This window comes from Synchiropus splendidus, chromosome 3 (assembly GCF_027744825.2).
Source record: "Synchiropus splendidus isolate RoL2022-P1 chromosome 3, RoL_Sspl_1.0, whole genome shotgun sequence".
NCBI lineage: Eukaryota > Metazoa > Chordata > Actinopteri > Syngnathiformes > Callionymidae > Synchiropus > Synchiropus splendidus.
Genome location: NC_071336.1, coordinates 35,993,752 through 36,020,901, shown reverse-complemented (window position 1 = coordinate 36,020,901; position 27,150 = coordinate 35,993,752). Strand labels below are relative to the sequence as shown.

General features: G+C 56.5%; 1 protein-coding gene across 3 annotated transcripts; it reads left to right on the top strand.

Moving 5' to 3' along the window:
* The first annotated feature begins 662 nt into the window (after positions 1–662).
* Positions 663–26,653, top strand: tnikb (TRAF2 and NCK interacting kinase b). 3 transcript variants are annotated; one of them, XM_053858690.1, is made up of 32 exons: positions 666–958; positions 1,924–1,989; positions 3,489–3,545; positions 4,567–4,692; positions 5,233–5,343; positions 5,410–5,500; positions 5,578–5,708; positions 5,847–5,901; positions 7,498–7,576; positions 7,837–8,012; positions 8,374–8,440; positions 17,407–17,605; positions 17,772–17,888; positions 18,065–18,151; positions 18,292–18,489; positions 19,327–19,632; positions 19,847–19,963; positions 20,045–20,269; positions 20,383–20,489; positions 20,554–20,669; positions 20,749–20,834; positions 21,940–22,121; positions 22,190–22,286; positions 22,641–22,749; positions 22,814–22,990; positions 23,058–23,201; positions 23,261–23,395; positions 23,471–23,571; positions 23,631–23,780; positions 23,844–24,003; positions 24,079–24,218; positions 24,481–26,653. In XM_053858690.1, the coding sequence occupies exons 1-32, from the start codon at positions 851–853 to the stop codon at positions 24,562–24,564; spliced, it is 4,104 nt and encodes a 1,367-aa protein (XP_053714665.1). In that variant the 5' UTR covers positions 666–850; the 3' UTR covers positions 24,565–26,653. The 3 variants fall into 3 exon arrangements, 2 of the variants coding, with proteins under 2 accessions (XP_053714665.1, XP_053714666.1); XM_053858691.1 differs by lacking the exon at positions 18,065–18,151; XR_008414112.1 differs by lacking the exons at positions 20,045–20,269; positions 21,940–22,121; positions 22,190–22,286; ... (7 more) ...; positions 24,079–24,218; positions 24,481–26,653 and having other exon boundaries at positions 663–958; positions 20,383–20,669; positions 20,749–20,790.
* Positions 26,654–27,150: the final 497 nt, after the last annotated feature.

Here is a 27,150-nt window from a genome sequence, read left to right as displayed (position 1 = left end):
GCCCCCTGCTGTTCAGCCCGCCACATGTTTCTCCCCTCAGCGTCAGAAGAGTGACGCGCTGCCCGGCATGCCTCTGCTGGAGATGAGTGACGTCAGGAGTGCGGAGAGGAACGCACCTTGCCACTGCGCCACCGTGTCCCTGAACGCACCACAGACTGTCCTCAAAAAACCTCCCGCTGCTGCGCCCCTGTCTGCCGCCGGGGGGCGCCACAGACGCGTCATGCCCACCTGTCCGTCAGCTCCATCGAAGCTGACACCACTTCCTGTTTCAGAATAAGAGCGTGTCGGAGGAAGGGGGAGGAAGGTCTACCTGAGGCCCACTCAGGTGTGTGAGACTCAGCGGTTCCTCAACTAAACCTGAGGAGAGTCCACCTCTGGTCAGCAGCACTTCCAGCTGTGACGTCAGCGACCTTGAACGAGTCCTTACCTCCAGCAGGTGACAAAACACCAGTGACAGAGCCGCACGCATCCGGCTGCAGCTGCGCGTGTATGTGTGCGTGTGTGACTGAGAGGGCGTCTCCGTTTGAGGCACCGCCCCCTCTAGACCACGCCCCCTGCTGCTCAGGCGGCCCCAGTGCGTCTCTGCGCGCATCTGCTGCGCGCTGCTCTCTCTCTCTCTCTGCCGCGCGCGCACACACACGCGCGCGCGCGCGGCGTCTCCACGGTCCGGTCTCCGCTGGAGATGAGTCGCGCCGAGCCGAGCAGCATGTAGCGCCTGAGCTTCGGCACCGAGTCTCCGCCGTGAACGCAGCGCCTGCAGCAGGCTTCTACCGGGGGAGGTGGGGCGGCGGGGGGTAGGGGGGGCAGGTGGGAGGACCAGCGGAGGAGCGCCGCCCGCAGCTCGCGGTCGATGGTCGTGGAGGACGCTTCCATCTCGAGCGCCGTTTGTTCCGACAGCACGATGGCGAGCGACTCCCCCGCACGGAGTCTGGACGAGATCGACCTGTCTGCGCTCCGGGTAGGTGTCTCACCCTCTGCGCGCGTGCGTGTGCCTGTGTGGAGCACCTGTGTCACCCCCCCCGCATCTTCGCCTTGTCTCCTTCGTCGCACGCGCCACCGTCATCCGGCGGACATGGGTGTGTGTACGCGCATGCACGCGGGAAGGCCGCGGGGCGCGCACGCGCACCAGACGGCCTCCTGGAGGCCCTTGGCAGATGTTGAGCGGATTCACGCGCACGCGCACCCTCCGGCACCTCACTTCCGCCATTTCGCGACGTTGTGGCGACGGCGGCGTCGAGCGCCGGTGCGCGTGCGCGCGACCGAGACGGCGGCACAAACGGGAGCAGTGGAAGAATGTGCGCGCGGGTGCGCGAGCGAGCGCCGATGCTTCCAGAGACCATTTGTGAATTCGCTGGACGTCGCGCGCGCGTCTCCCGGCACATTCCAGCCTCTTCTTGTCGCTGCTTACGCAACTGGTTTCACCTGCGAGCAGCAGTCAAGTCTGGACTTGGTCTGCGGGTGCGGTGGGAGCCACGTCCCGGTGACACGGAGGCAGAAATGAGGTCAGAGAGGATGAGCGAGGAAGCTCTCTCCCTCTCTCACACCCTCCTCCCTCCGCTCTCTGGGGTCAGAGGTCACGAGCTGGACCACAGAAGCTGCGGCCCTGGGCTGAACGGGTCGGGTGCGCGGCATGTGATGAGGGGGGCCTCACCTGGCCAGGGTCCCACCTGAGGGTTGGACCTGCCTGGATCGGTCCAGGTTCTGTCTCGACCTTGAGCGAGAGCGCTGGTCCTCCACAGGAGGTTCGACTGTCACCTGTGCGCCGCTGCGCGCGCGCACACACACACACCTGTTGAGTGATCAGAAGTGGGACAGGCTCCACCCCCTGGGGTCAGCAGGGAGAACCCTGACCTCTGGGATCTTCAGCCTCCCAGGTGCCTCAGCTGCGGTGAAGCTCATGCTTGTGTCTGTGGTGTCTCCCAGGATCCGGCCGGGATCTTCGAGCTGGTGGAGCTGGTGGGGAACGGCACCTACGGGCAGGTCTACAAGGTAAGTTGGACCGAGGCGCCGCGGCGGCCGGAGACGGTTGGAGGAGGAGCCAGACACATGTTTGTTCAGTGACACACACACACAAGCAGGCACATGCTGAAGCTCCCTCCTGGAATTCCTCCTGCGTGAGAGCGTGTGAGTCCAGGCTTGTGCGGCGCTGAGGAATGTGCTGCTGCTGCTGCTGCTGCTGCTGCGGGGTCGTGTGGACTGGAAGGGCTCAGCCACCATGACCCCCTGGGTCAGCTGGGGACCAGCGACTGGTGGAGGACCACACCTCCTGCTCCATAACAAGCACTGAGGTCCCGGTGAGGGAGGAGCCCGGTGTGTGTCAGCTGACCTCAGCGCTGCTCCTGTCATGACAGCGGCATCAGGACGGGGAAATATATGGTGTCGGTTGAAGAAAGCCAACTCGCCTGGAGGTCACGCAGCAAGTTTGACCTCCATCTCATGAGTCATTTCAAAGTAAAAGCCTTGATAAATTATGGCCATTTTTATTGGAAATGATAGGTGGGCGAGGTTGACCTGCGGTTGACCACGGTGCCACTGGTCTGAACTTTGACCTCAATACTTGTGTCTTTTCAAAGGAAAGGCCTTTTGAAAATTCCATGTTCAATAATATTCAGTTGGCTTTTATTTTGAAAAGGCGCGTGATATTGAGGTCAAACTTCCTGGCTTGGCTTTCTCAAACCAGCACAGTGTGTTTCCCCGTCCTGCTCCGTCACCGTAGCACTGGTGTGACTCCACTGGAATGAGCTGGGCAGAGTCAGAGCTCGACGTCGGTACGTTGCTGGACGGTTGAGATGCATCCTGTGGCGCCAGGCAGGAGGCTCCGCTCTGACTCTGAGCGTGCGGCGCCTCCTGCTTCTCCCAGCCCTTCTGAACATGTGACCTCCGCCTCTTGACCTGAAGCTGAGACCTGCACACGATGGTGTCAGGTGCCTCAGATACCAGAGCAGAAGCAGGGTCACATGGTCCGGGTCCAGGTCCTGACCTGAGCTGCTGAAGGGAGCTGAGCTTGGAGGCGCCAGCTCTGACTCGTCTGCTGAGACTCGTCATGTCAAGACTCTTCCACGTCTAGTCATGGTCAGGTCACAGTCAAGTCCTTCGAGTTCCCTCCTCCTGTGGTGGACCGTGAACCGTCCGAGGCCCAGTGGCGCCCTCTAGTGCCCCCGCTGTGCTGACTCTCTCTCGTAGCTGCGCCGCTCATGCGTGACTTCTGACCTTTTGGCGTGTGATTGTTTGGGCTTGTTTGGGTTTTGTTTACTGTAGTCACACGTGCAATGTGGCGCCTCCTGGTGGTGATGAGAAGGTGACTCGTTGCTGACTCGCGTCTCTGAGCCAATCGCACCCCTGATGGAGGTGCACTCCCTCCAGTCTCGTTGTTGCTAAGGAACCAGGAGGAAGTGATGCGCGTGCACGGCTGCGTCCTGTGGCGCTCGCTGCTGCCCCCTGCTGCCCCTCATCTCACTGTCTTGACCCCCGCTCCTCCTCTCCTCCAGGGTCGACATGTCAAAACTGGTCAGCTGGCTGCCATCAAAGTCATGGACGTCACCGGAGTGAGTACACACACGCACACGCACACTCACACACTCACACACACACACACACACACACACACACACTCACACACACACTCACACACACACTTACACACACACTCACACACACACACGCACACACACACTCACACACACACTTACACACACACTCACACACACGCACACTCACACGCACGCACACACACACTCACACACACACTTACACACACGCACACACACACGCACACACACTCACACACACACTTACACAGACACACACTCACACGCACACACACACTCACACGCACACACACACTTACACACACACACTCACACGCACACACACACTTACACACACACACTCACACTTACACACACACACTCACACACACGCACACACACTCACACACACACTTACACAGACACACACACACTCACACACACACTTACACACACACACGCACACTCACACGCACTCACACACACACACACCACACACACACACACTGACACACACTCACACACTCACACGCACGCACACTCACACGCACGCACACACACACTCACACACACACTTACACACTTACACACACACACTCACACTCACACGCACGCACACACACACTCACACACACACTCACACACACACTCACACACACGCACACTCACACACACTTACACACACACTCACACGCACACACACACTTACACACACGCACACACACTCATACACACACTTACACAGACACACACACACACGCACACACACACTTACACACACACACACTTAGACACACACACTCACACACACACTTACACAGACACACACACACACGCACACACACACTTACACACACACACACTCTTAGACACACACACTCACACACACACTTACACAGACACACACACACACGCACACACACACATAGCCAGCCTGCAGGTCCACTCACCTCAGCCCATGTTCGTGCACAGTGGAGTGCACAACACACACTCAGAGTGTAGACACACAGAGGTATGCATCTGTGTGTGTGTGTGTCAGGATGAGGAGGAGGAGATCAAAGCCGAGATCAACATGCTGAAGAAGTACAGTCACCACCGCAACATCGCCACTTACTATGGAGCCTTCATCAAGAAGAACCCACCTGGGATGGACGACCAGCTCTGGGTACACACTCACAATCTCACCCTCACCCTCTCACACACACCCTCACCCTCTCACCCTCTCACACACCCTCACCCTCTCACCCACCCTCACCCTCTCACACACCCTCTCACACACCCTCTCACCCTCTCACACACCCTCTCACACACCCTCTCACCCTCTCACACACCCTCTCACCCTCTCACATACCCTCACCCTCTCACACACCCTCTCACACACCCTCTCACACACCCTCTCACACACCCTCTCACCCTCTCACACACCCTCTCACCCTCTCACATACCCTCACCCTCTCACACACCCTCTCACACACCCTCTCACCCTCTCACACACACCCTCTCACTCTCTCACACACCCTCTCACCCTCTCACACACCCTCTCACCCTCTCACACACCCTCACCCTCTCACACACACTCTCACTCTCACACACACCCTCAGCCTCTCGCTCTCACCCTCACTCTGTCATACACACTCTCACCCACATGCTCTCACACTCTCACCCTCTCGCACACGCTCGCTCACTGCCGCTGTTGTGTGTCCAGCTGGTGATGGAGTTCTGCGGCGCCGGCTCCATCACAGACCTGATCAAGAACACGAAGGGGAACTCGCTGAAGGAGGAGTGGATCGCCTACGTGTGCCGGGAGATCCTGAGGGTGAGTCGGCCTCTGCAGCAGTTGAGCTGAGTGTTTGTGTGGCGCTGACCCGCCGCCTGTCTCCAGGGTCTGACCCACCTGCACCAGCACAAGGTCATCCACCGAGACATCAAGGGCCAGAACGTGCTGCTGACGGAGAACGCAGAGGTCAAGCTGGGTGAGAGCTCGGACCGGACCGGACCACGCCAGCGGTGGGCTGTGACTGTGTGTGTGTGTGTGTGTGTGTGTGTGCAGTGGACTTCGGTGTGAGCGCGCAGCTGGACCGAACCGTGGGCCGGAGGAACACCTTCATTGGGACGCCGTACTGGATGGCGCCGGAGGTCATCGCCTGTGACGAGAACCCGGACGCCACCTACGACTTCAAGGTGACTGAAGCCAGTCACAGCTAGTCACGCTAACTGTTAGCCTCTGAAGGAAGTAGGCCCCCCAAGTCCTCATCAGGTGTCTCACCTGCGCGTGTGTGACCTGCAGCATCTCACTGAAGCTGTCTGTCTGTCCGTCAGAGCGACCTCTGGTCCCTGGGCATCACAGCCATCGAAATGGCAGAGGGAGCGCCACGTAAGTCTGAGACGCCTGGCGAGCTCTGAGAGGACCACGCTGCAGCTCACACACTCTCTCTCTCTCCTGCTCTTGTTTCTCCCTTCCCTTTCTTCTCTTCCTTCTCACATGATTTCTTTTCTTCTTTCCATTTTTTCTTATGTCTTTCTCCCATGTTCAACTTCCTTCTTCCTTCCTTCCTCCCTCCCGTCCTTCCTCCCTCCCTCCCTCCTTCTTCCCTCTTCCCTCCCTCCCTTCCTTCCTTTCTTCCGTCCTTCCTCCCTCCCTCCCTTCCTTCCTTCCTTTCTTCCGTCCTTCCTCCCTCCCTCCCTTCCTTCCTTCCTTTCTTCCGTCCTTCCTCCCTCCCTCCCTCCCTTCCTCCCTCCCTCCCTCCCTTCCGTCCTTCCGTCCTTCCTCCCTCCCTCCCTTCCTCCCTTTCTTCCGTCCTTCCTCCCTCCCTCCCTTCCTTCCTTCCTCCCTCCCCCCTCCTTCTTCCCTCTTCCCTCCCCCCCTCCTTCTTCCCTTTTCCCTCCCTCCCTCCCTCCCTTCCTTCCTCCCTCCCTCCCTCCCTTCCGTCCTTCCTCCCTCCCTCCCTCCCTCCCTTCCTCCCTTCCTTCCTTTCTTCCGTCCTTCCTCCCTCCCCCCTCCTTCTTCCCTCTTCCCTCCCCCCCTCCTTCTTCCCTTTTCCCTCCCTCCCTCCCTCCCTTCCTTCCTCCCTCCCTCCCTCCCTTCCGTCCTTCCTCCCTCCCTCCCTCCCTCCCTTCCTCCCTTCCTTCCTTTCTTCCGTCCTTCCTCCCTCCCCCCTCCTTCTTCCCTCTTCCCTCCCCCCCTCCTTCTTCCCTTTTCCCTCCCTCCCTCCCTCCCTTCCTTCCTCCCTCCCTCCCTCCCTTCCGTCCTTCCTCCCTCCCTCCCTCCCTCCCTTCCTCCCTTCCTTCCTTTCTTCCGTCCTTCCTCCCTCCCTCCCTCCCTTCCTTCCTCCCTCCCTCCCTCCCTTCCGTCCTTCCTCCCTCCCTCCCTCCCTCCCTTCCTCCCTTCCTTCCTTTCTTCCGTCCTTCCTCCCTCCCTTCCTTCCTTTCTTCCTTCCTTCCTCCCTCCCTCCCGTCCTTCCTTCCTCCCTCCCGTCCTTCCTCCCTCCCTCCCTCCTTCTTCCCTCTTCCCTCCCTCCCTTCCTCCCTCCCTCCCTCCCTTCCTCCCTCCCTCCCTTCCGTCCTTCCGTCCTTCCTCCCTCCCTCCCTTCCTCCCTTTCTTCCGTCCTTCCTCCCTCCCTCCCTTCCTTCCTTCCTCCCTCCCCCCTCCTTCTTCCCTCTTCCCTCCCCCCTCCTTCTTCCCTTTTCCCTCCCTCCCTCCCTCCCTTCCTTCCTCCCTCCCTCCCTCCCTTCCGTCCTTCCTCCCTCCCTCCCTCCCTCCCTTCCTCCCTTCCTTCCTTTCTTCCGTCCTTCCTCCCTCCCTTCCTTCCTTTCTTCCGTCCTTCCTTTCTTCCTTCCTTCCTCCCTCCCTCCCTTCCTTCCTTCCTCCCTCCCTCCTTCTTCCCTCTTCCCTCCCTCCCTCCCTCCCTCCCTTCCTTCCTTCCTTTCTTCCTTCCTTCCTACTGGCCTTCTTCCTCCCTTGTCTCCTCAGCTCTGTGTGACATGCATCCCATGAGAGCTCTCTTCCTGATACCACGAAATCCTGCCCCGAGACTCAAGTCCAAGAAATGGTCAGTCACCACATTCACACACACACACACACACACACACACACACTTCTGCCTCACTATCCTTGTGGGGACCTCTCCTGGCCATCACCCTTTCACCAGCTTGGAACCCAGTTATTTTCATCGTCTTCATCCTCAAATTGAGGCTTGGATTTGTGGGGTCCAGTAAAAGGTCCCCACAAGAACAGATAGACTAATCCACACACACAGACAGAGACAGATGTGAAGCCCTGATGTCTGTGTGTGTGTGTGTGTGAGTCCAGGTCCAAGAAGTTTCAGTCGTTCATCGACAGCTGTCTGGTGAAGAGTCACAGTCAGAGGCCGAGCACAGAGCAGCTGCTGAAGCACCCCTTCATCCGAGAGCTGCCCAACGAGAGGCAGGTCCGGATCCAGCTGAAGGACCACATCGACCGCACCAAGAAGAGGCGGGGCGAGCGCGGTGAGCTGGCTGGCGCACGCACACACACACACACACACACACACACACTCACACACACACACACACTCACACACACACACTCACACACACACACTCACACACACACTCACACACACACACACTCACACACACACACACACTCACACACACTCACACACACACACACACTCACACACACACACTCACACACACACACTCACACACACACTCACGCACACACACACACACACACACTCACACACACACTCACACACACACACACACACTCACACACACACACACACTCACACACACACACTCACACACACACACCTGCTGAGGACATCAGGGTCCGACCTGAGCTCTGTGTGTGTGTGTTCAGATGAAACAGAGTACGAGTACAGTGGCAGTGAAGAGGAGGATGAGGAACGGGACATTGGAGAACCCAGGTGAGAACCCAGTACAGTACGACAGCAGTAGCAGCAGCACTACAGTCTCAGCAGCACTACAGTCTCAGCAGCAGCACTACAGTCTCAACAGTACTACAGTCTCAGCAGTACTACAGTCTCAGCAGCAGCACTACAGTCTCAGCAGCAGTACTACAGTCTCAGCAGCACTACAGTCTCAGCAGTACTACAGTCTCAGCAGCAGCACTACAGTCTCAGCAGTACTACAGTCTCAGCAGTACTACAGTCTCAGCAGCAGCACTACAGTCTCAGCAGCAGTACTACAGTCTCAGCAGCACTACAGTCTCAGCAGTACTACAGTCTCAGCAGCAGCACTACAGTCTCAACAGTACTACAGTCTCAGCAGTACTACAGTCTCAGCAGCAGCACTACAGTCTCAGCAGCAGTACTACAGTCTCAGCAGCACTACAGTCTCAGCAGTACTACAGTCTCAGCAGCAGCACTACAGTCTCAGCAGCAGTACTACAGTCTCAGCAGCAGTACTACAGTCTCAGTAGCAGCACTACAGTCTCAGCAGTACTACAGTCTCAGCAGCAGCACTACATTCTCAGCAGCAGTACTACAGTCTCAGCAGTACTACAGTCTCAGCAGCACTACAGTCTCAGCAGCAGTACTACAGTCTCAGCAGTACTACAGTCTCAGCAGCAGCACTACATTCTCAGCAGCAGTACTACAGTCTCAGCAGTACTACAGTCTCAGCAGCACTACATTCTCAGCAGCAGTACTACAGTCTCAGCAGTACTACAGTCTCAGCAGCACTACAGTCTCAGCAGCAGTACTACAGTCTCAGCAGCACTACATTCTCAGCAGCAGCACTACAGTCTCAGCAGTACTACAGTCTCAGCAGCAGTACTACAGTCTCAGCAGTACTACAGTCTCAGCAGCACTACATTCTCAGCAGCAGCACTACAGTCTCAGCAGCAGTACTACAGTCTCAGCAGCACTACAGTCTCAGTAGCAGCACTACAGTCTCAGCAGCAGTACTACAGTCTCAGCAGCAGCACTACAGTCTCAGCAGTACTACAGTCTCAGCAGCAGCACTACAGTCTCAGCAGCACTACAGTCTCAGCAGCAGTACTACAGTCTCAGCAGCAGCACTACAGTCTCAGCAGTACTACAGTCTCAGCAGCAGCACTACAGTCTCAGCAGCACTACAGTCTCAGCAGCAGTACTACAGTCTCAGCAGCAGCACTACAGTCTCAGCAGCAGTACTACAGTCTCAGAAGCAGCACTACAGTCTCAGCAGTACTACAGTCTCAGCAGCAGTACTACAGTCTCAGCAGCAGCACTACAGTCTCAGCAGCACTACAGTCTCAGCAGTACTACAGTCTCAGCAGCACTACATTCTCAGCAGCAGCACTACAGTCTCAGCAGCAGTACTACAGTCTCAGCAGCACTACAGTCTCAGTAGCAGTACTACAGTCTCAGCAGTACTACAGTCTCAGCAGCAGCACTACAGTCTCAGAAGCAGTACTACAGTCTCAGCAGTACTACAGTCTCAGCAGCAGTACTACAGTCTCAGCAGCAGTACTACAGTCTCAGCAGCACTACAGTCTCAGCAGCAGTACTACCGTCTCAGCAGCAGTACTACAGTCTCAGAAGCAGTACTACAGTCTCAGCAGCAGTACTACAGTCTCAGCAGCACTACAGTCTCAGCAGCAGTACTACCGTCTCAGCAGCAGTACTACAGTCTCAGAAGCAGTACTACAGTCTCAGCAGTACTACAGTCTCAGCAGTACTACAGTCTCAGCAGCAGTACTACAGTCTCAGCAGCACTACAGTCTCAGCAGCAGTACTACCGTCTCAGCAGCAGTACTACAGTCTCAGAAGCAGTACTACAGTCTCAGCAGTACTACAGTCTCAGCAGCAGTACTACAGTCTCAGCAGTACTACAGTCTCAGAAGCAGTACTACAGTCTCAGCAGTACTACAGTCTCAGCAGCAGTACTACAGTCTCAGCAGCACTACAGTCTCAGTAGCAGTACTACAGTCTCAGCAGTACTACAGTCTCAGCAGTACTACAGTCTCAGTAGCAGCACTACAGTCTCAGCAGTACTACAGTCTCAGCAGTACTACAGTCTCAGTAGCAGCACTACAGTCTCAGCAGTACTACAGTCTCAGCAGCAGCACTACAGTCTCAGCAGTACTACAGTCTCAGCAGTACTACAGTCTCAGTAGCAGTACTACAGTCTCAGCAGCAGCACTACAGTCTCAGAAGCAGTACTACAGTCTCAGCAGTACTACAGTCTCAGCAGCAGTACTACAGTCTCAGTAGCAGCACTACAGTCTCAGCAGTACTACAGTCTCAGCAGCAGCACTACAGTCTCAGCAGCAGTACTACAGTCTCAGCAGCACTACAGTCTCAGCAGTACTACAGTCTCAGCAGCAGCACTACAGTCTCAGCAGCAGCACTACAGTCTCAGCAGCAGTACTACAGTCTCAGCAGCACTACAGTCTCAGCAGTACTACAGTCTCAGCAGCAGCACTACAGTCTCAGCAGCAGCACTACAGTCTCAGCAGCAGTACTACAGTCTCAGCAGCAGCACTACAGTCTCAGCAGCAGTACTACAGTCTCAGCAGTACTACAGTCTCAGTAGCAGCACTACAGTCTCAGCAGTACTACAGTCTCAGCAGCAGCACTACATTCTCAGCAGCAGTACTACAGTCTCAGCAGTACTACAGTCTCAGCAGCAGTACTACAGTCTCAGCAGCACTACATTCTCAGCAGCAGTACTACAGTCTCAGCAGTACTACAGTCTCAGCAGCACTACAGTCTCAGCAGCAGTACTACAGTCTCAGCAGCAGTACTACAGTCTCAGCAGCACTACAGTCTCAGCAGCACTACATTCTCAGCAGCAGCACTACAGTCTCAGCAGCAGTACTACAGTCTCAGCAGCAGTACTACAGTCTCAGCAGCAGCACTACAGTCTCAGCAGTACTACAGTCTCAGCAGCAGCACTACAGTCTCAGCAGCACTACAGTCTCAGCAGCAGTACTACAGTCTCAGCAGCAGCACTACAGTCTCAGCAGTACTACAGTCTCAGCAGCAGTACTACAGTCTCAGCAGCAGCACTACAGTCTCAGCAGCACTACAGTCTCAGCAGCAGTACTACAGTCTCAGCAGCAGCACTACAGTCTCAGCAGCAGTACTACAGTCTCAGAAGCAGCACTACAGTCTCAGCAGTACTACAGTCTCAGCAGCACTACATTCTCAGCAGCAGCACTACAGTCTCAGCAGCAGTACTACAGTCTCAGCAGCACTACAGTCTCAGTAGCAGTACTACAGTCTCAGCAGCAGCACTACAGTCTCAGCAGTACTACAGTCTCAGCAGCAGTACTACAGTCTCAGCAGCACTACAGTCTCAGCAGCAGTACTACCGTCTCAGCAGCAGTACTACAGTCTCAGAAGCAGTACTACAGTCTCAGCAGTACTACAGTCTCAGCAGCAGTACTACAGTCTCAGCAGTACTACAGTCTCAGAAGCAGTACTACAGTCTCAGCAGTACTACAGTCTCAGCAGTACTACAGTCTCAGCAGCAGTACTACAGTCTCAGCAGCACTACAGTCTCAGTAGCAGTACTACAGTCTCAGCAGTACTACAGTCTCAGCAGTACTACAGTCTCAGTAGCAGCACTACAGTCTCAGCAGTACTACAGTCTCAGCAGTACTACAGTCTCAGTAGCAGCACTACAGTCTCAGCAGTACTACAGTCTCAGTAGCAGTACTACAGTCTCAGCAGCAGCACTACAGTCTCAGAAGCAGTACTACAGTCTCAGCAGTACTACAGTCTCAGCAGCAGCACTACAGTCTCAGCAGCACTACAGTCTCAGCAGCAGTACTACAGTCTCAGCAGCAGCACTACAGTCTCAGCAGCAGTACTACAGTCTCAGCAGTACTACAGTCTCAGAAGCAGCACTACAGTCTCAGCAGTACTACAGTCTCAGCAGCACTACATTCTCAGCAGCAGCACTACAGTCTCAGCAGCAGTACTACAGTCTCAGCAGCAGTACTACAGTCTCAGCAGCAGCACTACAGTCTCAGCAGCAGTACTACAGTCTCAGAAGCAGCACTACAGTCTCAGCAGTACTACAGTCTCAGCAGCACTACATTCTCAGCAGCAGCACTACAGTCTCAGCAGCAGTACTACAGTCTCAGCAGCACTACAGTCTCAGTAGCAGTACTACAGTCTCAGCAGCAGCACTACAGTCTCAGCAGTACTACAGTCTCAGCAGCAGTACTACAGTCTCAGCAGCACTACAGTCTCAGCAGCAGTACTACCGTCTCAGCAGCAGTACTACAGTCTCAGAAGCAGTACTACAGTCTCAGCAGTACTACAGTCTCAGCAGCAGTACTACAGTCTCAGCAGTACTACAGTCTCAGAAGCAGTACTACAGTCTCAGCAGTACTACAGTCTCAGCAGTACTACAGTCTCAGCAGCAGTACTACAGTCTCAGCAGCACTACAGTCTCAGTAGCAGTACTACAGTCTCAGCAGTACTACAGTCTCAGCAGTACTACAGTCTCAGTAGCAGCACTACAGTCTCAGCAGTACTACAGTCTCAGCAGTACTACAGTCTCAGTAGCAGCACTACAGTCTCAGCAGTACTACAGTCTCAGCAGCAGCACTACAGTCTCAGCAGTACTACAGTCTCAGCAGTACTACAGTCTCAGTAGCAGTACTACAGTCTCAGCAGCAGCACTACAGTCTCAGAAGCAGTACTACAGTCTCAGCAGTACTACAGTCTCAGCAGTACTACAGTCTCAGCAGCAGCACTACATTCTCAGCAGCAGTACTACAGTCTCAGCAGTACTACAGTCTCAGCAGCACTACAGTCTCAGCAGCAGTACTACAGTCTCAGCAGTACTACAGTCTCAGCAGCAGCACTACATTCTCAGCAGCAGTACTACAGTCTCAGCAGTACTACAGTCTCAGCAGCACTACATTCTCAGCAGCAGTACTACAGTCTCAGCAGTACTACAGTCTCAGCAGCACTACAGTCTCAGCAGCAGTACTACAGTCTCAGCAGCAGTACTACAGTCTCAGCAGCACTACAGTCTCAGCAGCACTACATTCTCAGCAGCAGCACTACAGTCTCAGCAGCAGTACTACAGTCTCAGCAGCACTACAGTCTCAGTAGCAGCACTACAGTCTCAGCAGCAGTACTACAGTCTCAGCAGCAGTACTACAGTCTCAGCAGCAGCACTACAGTCTCAGCAGTACTACAGTCTCAGCAGCAGCACTACAGTCTCAGCAGCACTACAGTCTCAGCAGCAGTACTACAGTCTCAGCAGCAGCACTACAGTCTCAGCAGTACTACAGTCTCAGCAGCAGCACTACAGTCTCAGCAGCACTACAGTCTCAGCAGCAGTACTACAGTCTCAGCAGCAGCACTACAGTCTCAGCAGCAGTACTACAGTCTCAGAAGCAGCACTACAGTCTCAGCAGTACTACAGTCTCAGCAGCAGTACTACAGTCTCAGCAGCACTACAGTCTCAGCAGTACTACAGTCTCAGCAGTACTACAGTCTCAGCAGTACTACAGTCTCAGCAGCACTACATTCTCAGCAGCAGCACTACAGTCTCAGCAGCAGTACTACAGTCTCAGCAGCACTACAGTCTCAGCAGTACTACAGTCTCAGCAGCACTACATTCTCAGCAGCAGCACTACAGTCTCAGCAGCAGTACTACAGTCTCAGCAGCACTACAGTCTCAGTAGCAGTACTACAGTCTCAGCAGTACTACAGTCTCAGCAGCAGCACTACAGTCTCAGAAGCAGTACTACAGTCTCAGCAGTACTACAGTCTCAGCAGCAGTACTACAGTCTCAGCAGCAGCACTACAGTCTCAGCAGTACTACAGTCTCAGCAGCAGTACTACAGTCTCAGCAGCACTACAGTCTCAGCAGCAGTACTACCGTCTCAGCAGCAGTACTACAGTCTCAGAAGCAGTACTACAGTCTCAGCAGTACTACAGTCTCAGCAGCAGTACTACAGTCTCAGCAGTACTACAGTCTCAGAAGCAGTACTACAGTCTCAGCAGTACTACAGTCTCAGCAGCAGTACTACAGTCTCAGCAGCACTACAGTCTCAGTAGCAGTACTACAGTCTCAGCAGTACTACAGTCTCAGCAGTACTACAGTCTCAGTAGCAGCACTACAGTCTCAGCAGTACTACAGTCTCAGCAGTACTACAGTCTCAGTAGCAGCACTACAGTCTCAGCAGTACTACAGTCTCAGCAGCAGCACTACAGTCTCAGCAGTACTACAGTCTCAGCAGTACTACAGTCTCAGTAGCAGTACTACAGTCTCAGCAGCAGCACTACAGTCTCAGAAGCAGTACTACAGTCTCAGCAGTACTACAGTCTCAGCAGCAGTACTACAGTCTCAGTAGCAGCACTACAGTCTCAGCAGTACTACAGTCTCAGCAGCAGCACTACAGTCTCAGCAGCAGTACTACAGTCTCAGCAGCACTACAGTCTCAGCAGTACTACAGTCTCAGCAGCAGCACTACAGTCTCAGCAGCAGCACTACAGTCTCAGCAGCAGTACTACAGTCTCAGCAGCAGTACTACAGTCTCAGCAGCAGTACTACAGTCTCAGCAGCACTACAGTCTCAGCAGTACTACAGTCTCAGCAGCAGCACTACAGTCTCAGCAGCAGCACTACAGTCTCAGCAGCAGTACTACAGTCTCAGCAGCAGCACTACAGTCTCAGCAGCAGTACTACAGTCTCAGCAGTACTACAGTCTCAGTAGCAGCACTACAGTCTCAGCAGTACTACAGTCTCAGCAGCAGCACTACATTCTCAGCAGCAGTACTACAGTCTCAGCAGTACTACAGTCTCAGCAGCAGCACTACATTCTCAGCAGCAGTACTACAGTCTCAGCAGTACTACAGTCTCAGCAGCACTACATTCTCAGCAGCAGTACTACAGTCTCAGCAGTACTACAGTCTCAGCAGCACTACAGTCTCAGCAGCAGTACTACAGTCTCAGCAGCAGTACTACAGTCTCAGCAGCACTACAGTCTCAGCAGCACTACATTCTCAGCAGCAGCACTACAGTCTCAGCAGCAGTACTACAGTCTCAGCAGCAGTACTACAGTCTCAGCAGCAGCACTACAGTCTCAGCAGTACTACAGTCTCAGCAGCAGCACTACAGTCTCAGCAGCACTACAGTCTCAGCAGCAGTACTACAGTCTCAGCAGCAGCACTACAGTCTCAGCAGTACTACAGTCTCAGCAGCAGTACTACAGTCTCAGCAGCAGCACTACAGTCTCAGCAGCACTACAGTCTCAGCAGCAGTACTACAGTCTCAGCAGCAGCACTACAGTCTCAGCAGCAGTACTACAGTCTCAGAAGCAGCACTACAGTCTCAGCAGTACTACAGTCTCAGCAGCACTACATTCTCAGCAGCAGCACTACAGTCTCAGCAGCAGTACTACAGTCTCAGCAGCACAACAGTCTCAGTAGCAGTACTACAGTCTCAGCAGCAGCACTACAGTCTCAGCAGTACTACAGTCTCAGCAGCAGTACTACAGTCTCAGCAGCACTACAGTCTCAGCAGCAGTACTACCGTCTCAGCAGCAGTACTACAGTCTCAGAAGCAGTACTACAGTCTCAGCAGTACTACAGTCTCAGCAGCAGTACTACAGTCTCAGCAGTACTACAGTCTCAGAAGCAGTACTACAGTCTCAGCAGTACTACAGTCTCAGCAGTACTACAGTCTCAGCAGCAGTACTACAGTCTCAGCAGCACTACAGTCTCAGTAGCAGTACTACAGTCTCAGCAGTACTACAGTCTCAGCAGTACTACAGTCTCAGTAGCAGCACTACAGTCTCAGCAGTACTACAGTCTCAGCAGTACTACAGTCTCAGTAGCAGCACTACAGTCTCAGCAGTACTACAGTCTCAGTAGCAGTACTACAGTCTCAGCAGCAGCACTACAGTCTCAGAAGCAGTACTACAGTCTCAGCAGTACTACAGTCTCAGCAGTACTACAGTCTCAGCAGTACTACAGTCTCAGTAGCAGTACTACAGTCTCAGCAGCAGCACTACAGTCTCAGCAGCAGTACTACAGTCTCAGCAGCAGCACTACAGTCTCAGCAGTACTACAGTCTCAGCAGCAGTACTACAGTCTCAGCAGCAGCACTACAGTCTCAGCAGCACTACAGTCTCAGCAGCAGTACTACAGTCTCAGCAGCATCACTACAGTCTCAGCAGCAGTACTACAGTCTCAGAAGCAGCACTACAGTCTCAGCAGTACTACAGTCTCAGCAGCACTACATTCTCAGCAGCAGCACTACAGTCTCAGCAGCAGTACTACAGTCTCAGCAGCACTACAGTCTCAGTAGCAGTACTACAGTCTCAGCAGCAGCACTACAGTCTCAGCAGTACTACAGTCTCAGCAGCAGTACTACAGTCTCAGCAGCACTACAGTCTCAGCAGCAGTACTACCGTCTCAGCAGCAGTACTACAGTCTCAGCAGTACTACAGTCTCAGCAGCAGTACTACAGTCTCAGCAGTACTACAGTCTCAGAAGCAGTACTACAGTCTCAGCAGTACTACAGTCTCAGCAGTACTACAGTCTCAGCAGCAGTACTACAGTCTCAGCAGCACTACAGTCTCAGTAGCAGTACTACAGTCTCAGCAGTACTACAGTCTCAGCAGTACTACAGTCTCAGTAGCAGCACTACAGTCTCAGCAGTACTACAGTCTCAGCAGTACTACAGTCTCAGTAGCAGCACTACAGTCTCAGCAGTACTACAGTCTCAGCAGCAGCACTACAGTCTCAGCAGTACTACAGTCTCAGCAGTACTACAGTCTCAGTAGCAGTACTACAGTCTCAGCAGCAGCACTACAGTCTCAGAAGCAGTACTACAGTCTCAGCAGTACTACAGTCTCAGCAGCAGTACTACAGTCTCAGCAGCAGTACTACAGTCTCTGGGCTCTTCCTCAGTTCCATCATCAACATTCCGGGTGAGTCCACGCTGCGCCGGGACTTCTTGCGCCTCCAGCTGGCCAACAAAGAGAGGTCGGAGCTGATCCGGCGGCAGCAGCTGGAGCAGCAGCAGAACGAGGAGCACAAGCGCCAGCTGCTGGCCGAGAGACAGAAGCGCATCGAGGAGCAGAAGGAGCAGAGGAGACGCTTGGAGGAGGTAGCTGCGCTCACACACACACACACGCCTCTGTCTCTCTCTCCTTGTGGGGACCTCTCCTGGCCATCACCCTTTCCCCAGCCGGTGTCACCCTCTCATTGAGGCTTGGACTTGTGGGGTCCCCATAAGGAGCAAGTCCCTGTCTGAGGCTCTGCTGTTGTCACAGCAACAGCGTCGGGAGCGGGAGCTGAGGAAGCAGCAGGAGCGGGAGCAGAGGAGGAGATACGAGGAGATGGAGCAGATGAGAAGGGAGGAGGAGCGGCGCCACGCCGAGCGAGAGCAGGTAGGAGGTCACCTGAGCTGTGAGCGGCTCTGTCAAGCTGGCGCGCTGCACCACTGTCTTCCTGGGCTCCTCTCTGCTGTTTGATCTGCCGCTCTTCCTCCTTCTCTTCTCTCTCTCGCTGCGTGGCTACGCTCTGATTGGCTGCTTCTCTGGGTGTCCACCTGCTGATTGGTCAGGAGTACATCCGCCGGCAGCTGGAGGAGGAGCAGAGGCAGCTGGAGATCCTGCAGCAGCAGCTCCTGCAGGAGCAGGCTCTTCTGCTGGTAACCGCCGCGGCATGTCACCATGGCAACGGCTGTCGGCCGAGTCAGCGCTCAGACGGCTCCAGTCGATGGAAGCGTGTGGATGTGTGGGAGCAGACGGGAGCGGCGTGGCTGACGGCGTGTGTGTGTGTGACCCTCAGGAGTACAAGAGGAAGCAGATCGAGGAGCAGCGGCAGGCCGAGCGTCTGCAGAGGCAGCTGCAGCAGGAGCGAGCCTACCTGGTGTCCCTGCAGCAGCAGCAGCAGGAGCCGCAGCGCCCCCCGCTGGACAAGAAGCAGCTCTACCACTACAAGGACCAGGCGCCCGGGACCAACGACAAGCCGGCCTGGGCCCAAGAGGTAGGCTCTCCTGGCTAGCTGGGACACGCCCACTGAACAAGGAGTACAACCACAGGTGGCGTCAGTACTCGCAGTACCTTCACTTGTACCTCCAGCAGCCTTTGAGCCAGGAGCATGACACCAAAGCCCCGCCCCCAGCCCATAACCCCGCCCCTCCAGACACGCCATGTCAACCACTGACTCGGCAACTTTGCTTTGTACAAACACAAGCCACAAACACCTCCTTGTGCCACACAGCTTTCTATAAAGACAAACATCAAGTCATGGTCAACAGAGATGAACTCAGCAGCTGTTGCCACGGTAACACTCTCAGATGCAGGAGTCTCCTGGGCAGCTGTTTGACTCCGCTGACCCTGACTCATCATTAAAATGCAGATTTTTATCCGGATTCTTCACCTGACTACGAGCTAGGTGTCGAGACTTTGCGTGGAGACGCTGAGCATCTCCATCGTGTGCAGCAGCAGGAGCCACTCACACTGAGGGCGTCCTGCTGTGGAGCCAGCAGGGCGGCCATGACGCCCTCAAGCTGCAAGCCTGCTCCTCCTGAGGTGCGACCACCACGTGTTGGTACCATCACATGCATGGGCGAGCAGCCAGCCCAAATATCAGGGGCTCCGCTGGTGTGACCGCCAGACTGGTGCTGCTCCTCCCAGTGCCGGGGTCGCTGGTACACCTGGTGCTGCCGCTGGTGCTCCTGTCACTGCTGCAGCCGACGGCTCGGAACCGGCTCGACTAAAGCTGTTTTCACCGGCAGGTTTGGATTCAGCTTGTACCATGTGACCTCTGACCCTCCGCCCCGCTGTGGTAGCCTGGTGTAATTCCCAATCCACCCTGCAGGTGATGCGCCGCGCTCAGAGCAACTCTCCGCGCGTCCCCCCAAAGAAATACCACTCCTTCCGGCAGGTGCGGGACCCCGCCCTGGACAACCTGCTCCTGCTGCCTGGGTACAAACCCGCTCGGCCCCGCCCCCCCTCCTTCCCTGCCCACGTCAGCCCCTCCAGGGACCACCTGCACCTGCCCAGGATCCGGATCACCTGCGTGCCGGAGCCGGCGTCCCGCCCTCGCCGCAGCCCAGGGAGGAGGTCTCAGGGTGGCAGTCCCCGCCGCAGCCCGGACTCCCGGGGGCGGAGTCCTGGACGTGCGGTCAGTGGGTGGAGACGGCGTCGGGGTCACTAACCATTTCTGGGTCTGGTCTTTCGGGCGTCTCGCGGCTCCCGCGGCTCCGCTAACACCCCCTCTGGCTCGCTGACCTGCCCCTGACTCTGCTTGGCTCTGGGACTCCCTCTCCCTCTCTCTTCAGCCGCGTTGCGGTGAGTCACATGACCTGAAGCTCACGCCTGCGTTTGTCGTGTCACAGCACAAAGTCTCCAACCGGATCTCGGACCCAGCGCTGCCGCCTCGCTCCGAGTCCTTCAGCAGCGGTGGGATTCAACAGGCGCGGACCCCGCCCATGCACCGCCCCGTGGAGCCCCAGGTGTGTGTGTGTGTGTGTGTGTGTGTGTGTGTGTGTGTGCTGAGAGCCCGGAGCGTCGCTGACCCCTGCCTGTGTGTGTAGATGGCCCACCTGGTGCAGGTGAAGACTCACGGTCTGTCTGGCTCCCAGTCTCTGTACGACCCTCACGGTGTGACGACCCCCCCCTCCCGGCCCCCCATGCCCCGGCAGAACTCTGACCCCACCTCTGACACCCCTCCCGCCCCTCCCCTCACCCGCTTGGCACCCCCTCTGGACAAGCTGGACCGCAGCTCCTGGTTGCGGCAGGAGGATGACGTGCCGCCCAAGGTCACTGCATGTGTGTCCGTGCCTGTGTGTGTGGACACGTCACATGACTCGCCTCCACTTCCTGTCTGAGCTGCGTGCCCCCGCCCACCTCTGACTGGTGCTGTGATTGACAGGTCCCTCAAAGAACCACCTCCATCTCTCCTGCTCTGGTGCGGAAGAACTCGCCCGGAAATGGACCGGGACTGGGGCCCAGAGCTGGAGGGCACCTGATCCGAGCCAGGTAGGTCGCTCAGGCGGGCGCTCTCGCTCGCTCGCACGCCGCTGACGGAGGGCGTCTGCCGTAGCAACCCTGACCTGAGGAGGACCGACTTGTCCGTGGACGCTCCTCTGAAGAGGACCAGCAGCGGCAGCTCGTCCAGCTCCAGCACCCCGAGTTCTCAGGGCGGCTCCAACGAGCGAGGTGCTCCCTCTCGCACGCATCACAGAGGTCATGTGACCGAGAGCCACCACGAGAAACACCTGTGTTCGCTTGTTGACAGGCAACGCTGGAGCCACGACTGACGCTTCGCTTCCACACGACACCAAAGACGAAGCTCGAGATGTTTCTCGCCCGAGTCGACCTGCGGTGAGGCAGCACACACACGTTGGTTTAACTGTCCTCGTGGGGACCCTCCCCCATCCTCTCCCCCTGAACACATGGCTCTGGACCAGACCCGGACCCAGTTAGAATCACGTTAGTTTGAAGTTTGAACCCTCAAATTGAGGGTTCTCACAAGGACGTGTTTTGTCAAAGATTGGTCCCCACAAGTGAGGATCAACCAGACGTACACACACACACAGGGTGTGTTCTTTTTCTTCCCTCCCTTATCACGACAGTTATATATATATATAAAAAAGCCATAGATGAGGTTAGTGACACTTCCTGTCCACTTCTTGTCCACTTCCTGCCCACGTCCTGCCCACTTCCTGTCCACTTCCTGCCCACTTCTTGCCCACTTCCTGTCCACTTCCTGCCCACTTCCTGCCCACTTCCTGCCCACTTCCTGCCCACTTCCTGTCCACTTCTTGCCCACTTCCTGTCCACTTCCTGCCCACTTCCTGCCCACTTCTTGCCCACTTCCTGTCCACTTCCTGCCCACTTCCTGTCCACTTCTTGCCCACTTCCTGCCCACTTCCTGTCCACTTCCTGCCCACTTCTTGCCCACTTCCTGCCCACTTCCTGTCCACTTCCTGCCCACTTCTTGCCCACTTCCTGTCCACTTCCTGTCCACTTCTTGTCCACTTCCTGCCCACTTCCTGTCCACCTCTCTGGTGCCCCCACTGCCCCGCACCTGCCTGCTGCCCACAAGCCCAGACTCCTCCTGTGAATGGTTGCTGGTCTGAGTCTCAGCGCTTATCACATGAGTCCATTTTGAGAAGTCAGTGATGGTCATGACGCCGGCTCCAGGCGAAGGCAAGGTCAAAGGTGAGCGCAGGGACTTGCTAGCGTGGTGTTGAATCACTCACTTCAGAGGTCCATTCATCAGAGGTGGCGTCTCTGAAACGCACCTCTGGAATCCCAGCGACGGACGTGTCGTGCAGGTGCCAGTCTCCACCGTGTCACCGCCGCCGTGACACGACTGCCAGAAGGTCAGGGCAGGAGCACTGGCCCTGTTGTTCCTGATGGTTGAGCAAGGTTATTGCTTCCATTCCCACTGCCACGGCTTACACCTCTGTGCCCCCCCCCACAGGACCTGACCGCTCTGGCCAAGGAGCTGCGGGAACTGCGGCAAGGAGAGGAGAGCAGCCGGCCGCCGGTCAAGGTGACAGACTACTCGTCCTCCAGCGAGGAGTCCCACAGCAGCGAGGACGAGGAGTGCGAAGGCGGAGCCAACGACGGCACGGTGGCGGTCAGCGACATCCCACGGATCATGTCAGTGTCTGCAGTGTCACGCCGCGCCGCGCTGTGATTGGCTGGTCATCGGAGCGTTTGTGTTGCAGGCCTGCGGCCGGACAGGGCGGCGGCGAGAGTCTCGGGGGCGGGCACAACGAGGCGCACGCTGACAGCTCGCAGGACGGCACGCTAATGATGCGCGAGGTGAGAGATGTCAAGTGACTCCCGTCATTCTGTCTCAGGCACAGGATACACTCCAGAAACTGCAGCGTGTCATGTGACCACGCCGCTGCTCAGGGGCTCCGCCCCCTCGCTGTGTTCCCAGAAATTGGGCGAGCAACCAGCCGCCAGCAACAGCTTCTTCAGGACGGCAAAGTCTGCCCGACCTGCTGCAGCAGGAGGGCGGGGCCACAGTCTAGGCGCCGCCCCTCCTCAGTGCCTCGGGTGTCTGGATGGTGCTCAGGTCCTGAGCCAGACCTGCGGAGCTTGGCGCTCTGCCGCGGCACCGCGGTGTGGAGGGCCGGTCCAATCTGACCAGCGGCTGTGTTTGATTGACAGTATGGGATGGGAGGCAGCGGCACCAAGGCTTCCTTCACGCCGTTCGTGGACCCCAGAGTTTACGGCACGTCGCCGACCGAAGACGAGGACGACAACATCTCGGCCTCAGGTCTGAGCCCCCCCTCGCCCCCTCAACCCACCCCGGCTCACGTCCGGCGTGTCGGTGCCTCCAGCTCTGTTTGCAGACGAGCTGATGAAGCAGGAGCAGGAGCAGGCGCGGCTCAGCGAAGCCCGGAAGATCTCGGTGGTCAACGTCAATCCCACCAACATCAGGCCGCACAGCGACACGCCCGAGATCCGGAAGTACAAGAAACGCTTCAACTCTGAGATCCTGTGTGCCGCGCTGTGGGGTGAGGCGATGAAGATGGCAGCGATGATGAAGATGATGATGGTGGTGGTGACGGCGCCTCTGTCCAGGTGTGAACCTGCTGGTGGGCACCGAGAACGGCCTGATGCTGCTGGACCGCAGTGGTCAGGGGAAAGTCTACAACCTGATCAATCGCCGTCGCTTCCAGCAGATGGACGTCCTGGAGGGTCTGAACGTCCTGGTGACCATCTCAGGTGAGACGGCTCCTGGTCTCCGGCACGGTCTCCGTGGTGACGGCCTCTCCTGTGCTCAGGGAAGAAGAACAAGCTGCGGGTCTACTACCTGTCCTGGCTGAGGAACCGGATCCTCCACAACGACCCTGAGGTGGAGAAGAAGCAGGGCTGGATCACAGTGGGCGAGCTGGAGGGCTGCGTGCACTACAAAGTTGGTAAGACAGGGGGCGCCACCTTCGCTGCAGCGCTGGCTGAGTGCTGCCTCTGAGCTGCTCTGACGTGTGCTGCAGTCAAGTACGAGAGGATCAAGTTCCTGGTCATCGCCCTGAAGAGCGCGGTGGAGATCTACGCCTGGGCGCCCAAACCCTACCACAAGTTCATGGCCTTCAAGGTGAGCCCGCCAGTGTGGAGGTGTGGGGGCGGGCCTCTCACCCTGGCTCTTCTCCTCAGTCCTTCACTGAGCTGCAGCATCGCCCCCTGCTGGTGGACCTGACCGTGGAGGAGGGCCAGAGGTTAAAGGTCATCTACGGCTCCAGCGCAGGCTTCCACGTCATCGACGTGGACTCTGGGAACCCGTACGACATCTACATCCCCTCGCACGTAAGCGCGACCCACTGTGCAGGTGGAGCGACAGCGTGGTGACGGCCGCTGTGCTGTCCTCAGATCCAGGGTCAGGTGACCCCGCACGCCATCGTGGTGCTGCCCAAGACGGACGGGATGGAGATGCTGCTGTGCTACGAGGACGAGGGCGTCTACGTCAACACGTACGGACGCATCACCAAAGACGTGGTGCTGCAGTGGGGCGAGATGCCCACCTCTGTTGGTACGCTGACCTCTGACCTCTGGGCGCCGGCCGCCTCCGTCTGCGTGCTGATGCAGTGCGTGTGTGTGTGTGCAGCCTACATCCACTCCAACCAGATCATGGGCTGGGGAGAGAAGGCCATCGAGATACGCTCAGTGGAGACGGGACACCTGGACGGAGTCTTCATGCACAAGCGAGCGCAGAGGCTCAAGTTCCTGTCGGAGAGGAACGACAAGGTGACCCCCACATCCCCCTTAACACCCCACACCCCCCTTCACGCTTCACATCAGCACACACACACACACACGCACCCTTATCTCGGCCATATAGTCTTGAATGTAAATGCATGCGAACGGTCAGTACCTGTGGACCAGTCACCTGCTGACAGGTTGGACTGAGGGCAGCTCTTCAGGCTGTGCCATCCAGAGAGTGGCAGCAGGGGCTGCTGGCGTGTGAAGGCTTGGCTCTGCGGCGTGACTCCCTCGTTTGTGTTGGCAGGTCTTCTTCGCCTCGGTCCGCTCCGGCGGCAGCAGCCAGGTCTTCTTCATGACCCTGAACAGAAGCTCCATGATGAACTGGTAACACTCCTGCACCCCCCTCCTCCGCACACCGAGCCCCACCACCCCCAGGTGTGAGTGAGGGCCACGAGAGGAGAGCCTAACCTGCGGCGCCCCCTGGCGAGGGTGCTGTGCCTGCTCAGCAGATCTGGCCTTCCTGGACTTCAAAACTTGGTGCTGAGTTTCCTCAACTCGGACTCGTGTGTAGCACGTGGTGGCGAGCGTCCACACGGAGAGTTGGGCTTCACCTCACGGCCTGTGTCTGCAGGAGGCGCTGCACACCACCACATCTGTTTTGTTTCTCCACGTTGTTTGGGACGAGCAGGGGGAGCCGGAGCCCGCTGCTTTGATCCTTTCTGTTGAATCCACGCCGTGTCCAGCAGGTGGACGGCATGACCGAGCCGACGGGTTTCGGACTGAAGCGAGTCCCATCGGTCGGCACGACCAGACGCCTGTGGATTAACCTGGAACCTTCATCAGAGTCACAGGCTGTCAGTGACCTGCGAGCAGCCACGGCACCTGGCCGGCCACAGGTCAACACTCACTCGCCGCTTTCCATCCCATCCTCCATCATCAATAGTCGTGCCGAGTTGCGGCCAGCAGGGGGCGAGGCACACCGTCAGGCAGCTGAGATGAAATCCAACTGTGGTGACGGAGAACAAGCACACGGTGTGTTGACAAGGCGGCGGCGGCGGCTAGCTTCATAGCAAGGTTAGCTGCGAGTGGGAAACCTGACGCCGCTGACGAACACTGCCCCCTTCGAGTGTGGTCAGCGCAGCTATAGACAGGTGTCGTAAGGTTGTGGAGTGCTAACTTTGCGCCCTAGCATGACCACGTCGTCACCCTCGGTCCACGTAAAGACTTGAAACAAATGTCCCGCAGCGACTCTGAGAGGCTGAAACTGAGTGTCTGTTGCCTTCACTGGAGGCTCGGTATGAGGAAGAAGTGCTCAGCAGTGTGGGGAGGCCCAGGCCCATTTATCATCAACGGACGTAGAGTCCTGTCCCTGCTCCGCCTTCATTCCCTCTGTATCTCAGCATGTTTCCACAAAGCTTAGGCAGCAGTACCAGTGCAAGCCATGGGGGGCAGTGTTGCTCCCCGACACCTAGCTCTAGTGAGACAGGAAGAAGACAGAAGAATGGCGGAAACTCTCCGCCCCCCAGTGGCCCTGTATCTCAGGGCCTCACCGACCAGCGCCTCCTACAACGCTGCCTCCGTTTCCTCTGTTGTGCCAGAGCTACAGGATCAACACTGACGCCACAGTCAAAGCCATGTGGCTCTGGAGCTCTGACTCTGGGCTGCTCCCCCTGCTGGATACATGGGGGAACAGCGATACCGAGGTGAAGAACCACTCGCTGCATGTCATCAGGGACATTTGCGCACGCAGAGGAAGTCCAGATGGAGTTGACCTTCAGTGGGTCCGTTTTGCTAGTTCAACCACTTGAAATCCAGCGGCAGTTTTGGCCAGAAACATCCATGTTCTTGCAAATCAAAAGCGTTGTCATCACAGGAGTCAGGCATGAAAAGCGACATGAGTCAAAGCTCATCAGCACAGGGCTGGTGTGACGACGCAGGTCTGTGGCAACTCTCCGGACGCGTGGGCCCGAGGTGGGTTGTGCTTCTCCAGGGTCAGAAATGGGGGAGGAACTCGCGCCGTAGCCCCGCACGCCGCCGCTGCTTTTGTGAGGGAACATGTCGGACAGCAGTCGAGGTTCGGTGGAGGGAGCGACTGAGACTCGCTCTCTGAGGTGTTGACTGGAGTGCAGTGGAAGGCGTGTGGAGGACTGGAGCCAGTCGGCCTCCATCTGAGCGGGAAGATCCTGGAAATGTACATGAACCAGTCATTTTCATCATTTTAGAGAAGAAGCGTCGTCTTTTTAGAGAAAATAGAGTTTCTAAAAGTCAAGAAAAACCTTTCTATCGTGCTTTCTTTGTACTTGTATTTCACTTTTGTATCTGCACCGAGAGTGTGTCTGAGTGTGTGTTTGTACAGGTGTGTGACATGCATGTGTGTGTGCGAGGGCCTGACCCGACCGGCGGACACACACACACACACACACACACACACTCGACTGTGATGTTGGAACTTCACCAATAAATGTTTCCTCCTCGTACAGCAGTGGCAGGCTCCTTGTCTCCATGGTAACGGCAGCTGCTGGTGGTTCCTCCTCCTGACGTCCAGTCTGTGAGAGATGGGGCGCCGCATCCCTCTCGCCTTCTCATCCAAGATGAGCTCGGATCTTGGTGAGGTCCGGCCCGCTGTCCTCGGCTCCTGACTCATCACAGTTCATGACTCATCAGGACACTCCCGGTGACTCGTCGTTGATGTGGCGCCGTGAAGGAAACCAGACCTTGCCAGTCAATGTTTCACTCGACAGACGTCTCAGAAACGTGAGCAAGACCTTGAAGGGAAAGGTCGTCGTGTCATTCCAGGATATTGGCGCGGTTTCGTGCGCGAGGTTGCCAGGTTGGGTCAGACCTGGCAACCCTTTCTGTGGCGCTCTGGTGGCCCCGCCCCTCCCTCGCTCCCCGCCATCTTCCCCCCCTCCCTCCGCCGATGCTGCAGTCAAGTCGGCCGCGCGTGCGCACTCTCGCTCCTCTTTCTCTTGGA

Coding starts and splice junctions, on each gene's coding strand:
- tnikb (XM_053858690.1), top strand. CDS start 851: ATGGTCGTGGAGGACGCTTCCATCTCGAGCGCCGTTTGTTCCGACAGC. Junction 23,202..23,260: donor CGTCCTGGTGACCATCTCAG/GTGAGACGGCTC, acceptor TCCTGTGCTCAG/GGAAGAAGAACAAGCTGCGG. Junction 23,396..23,470: donor CTGCGTGCACTACAAAGTTG/GTAAGACAGGGG, acceptor CGTGTGCTGCAG/TCAAGTACGAGAGGATCAAG.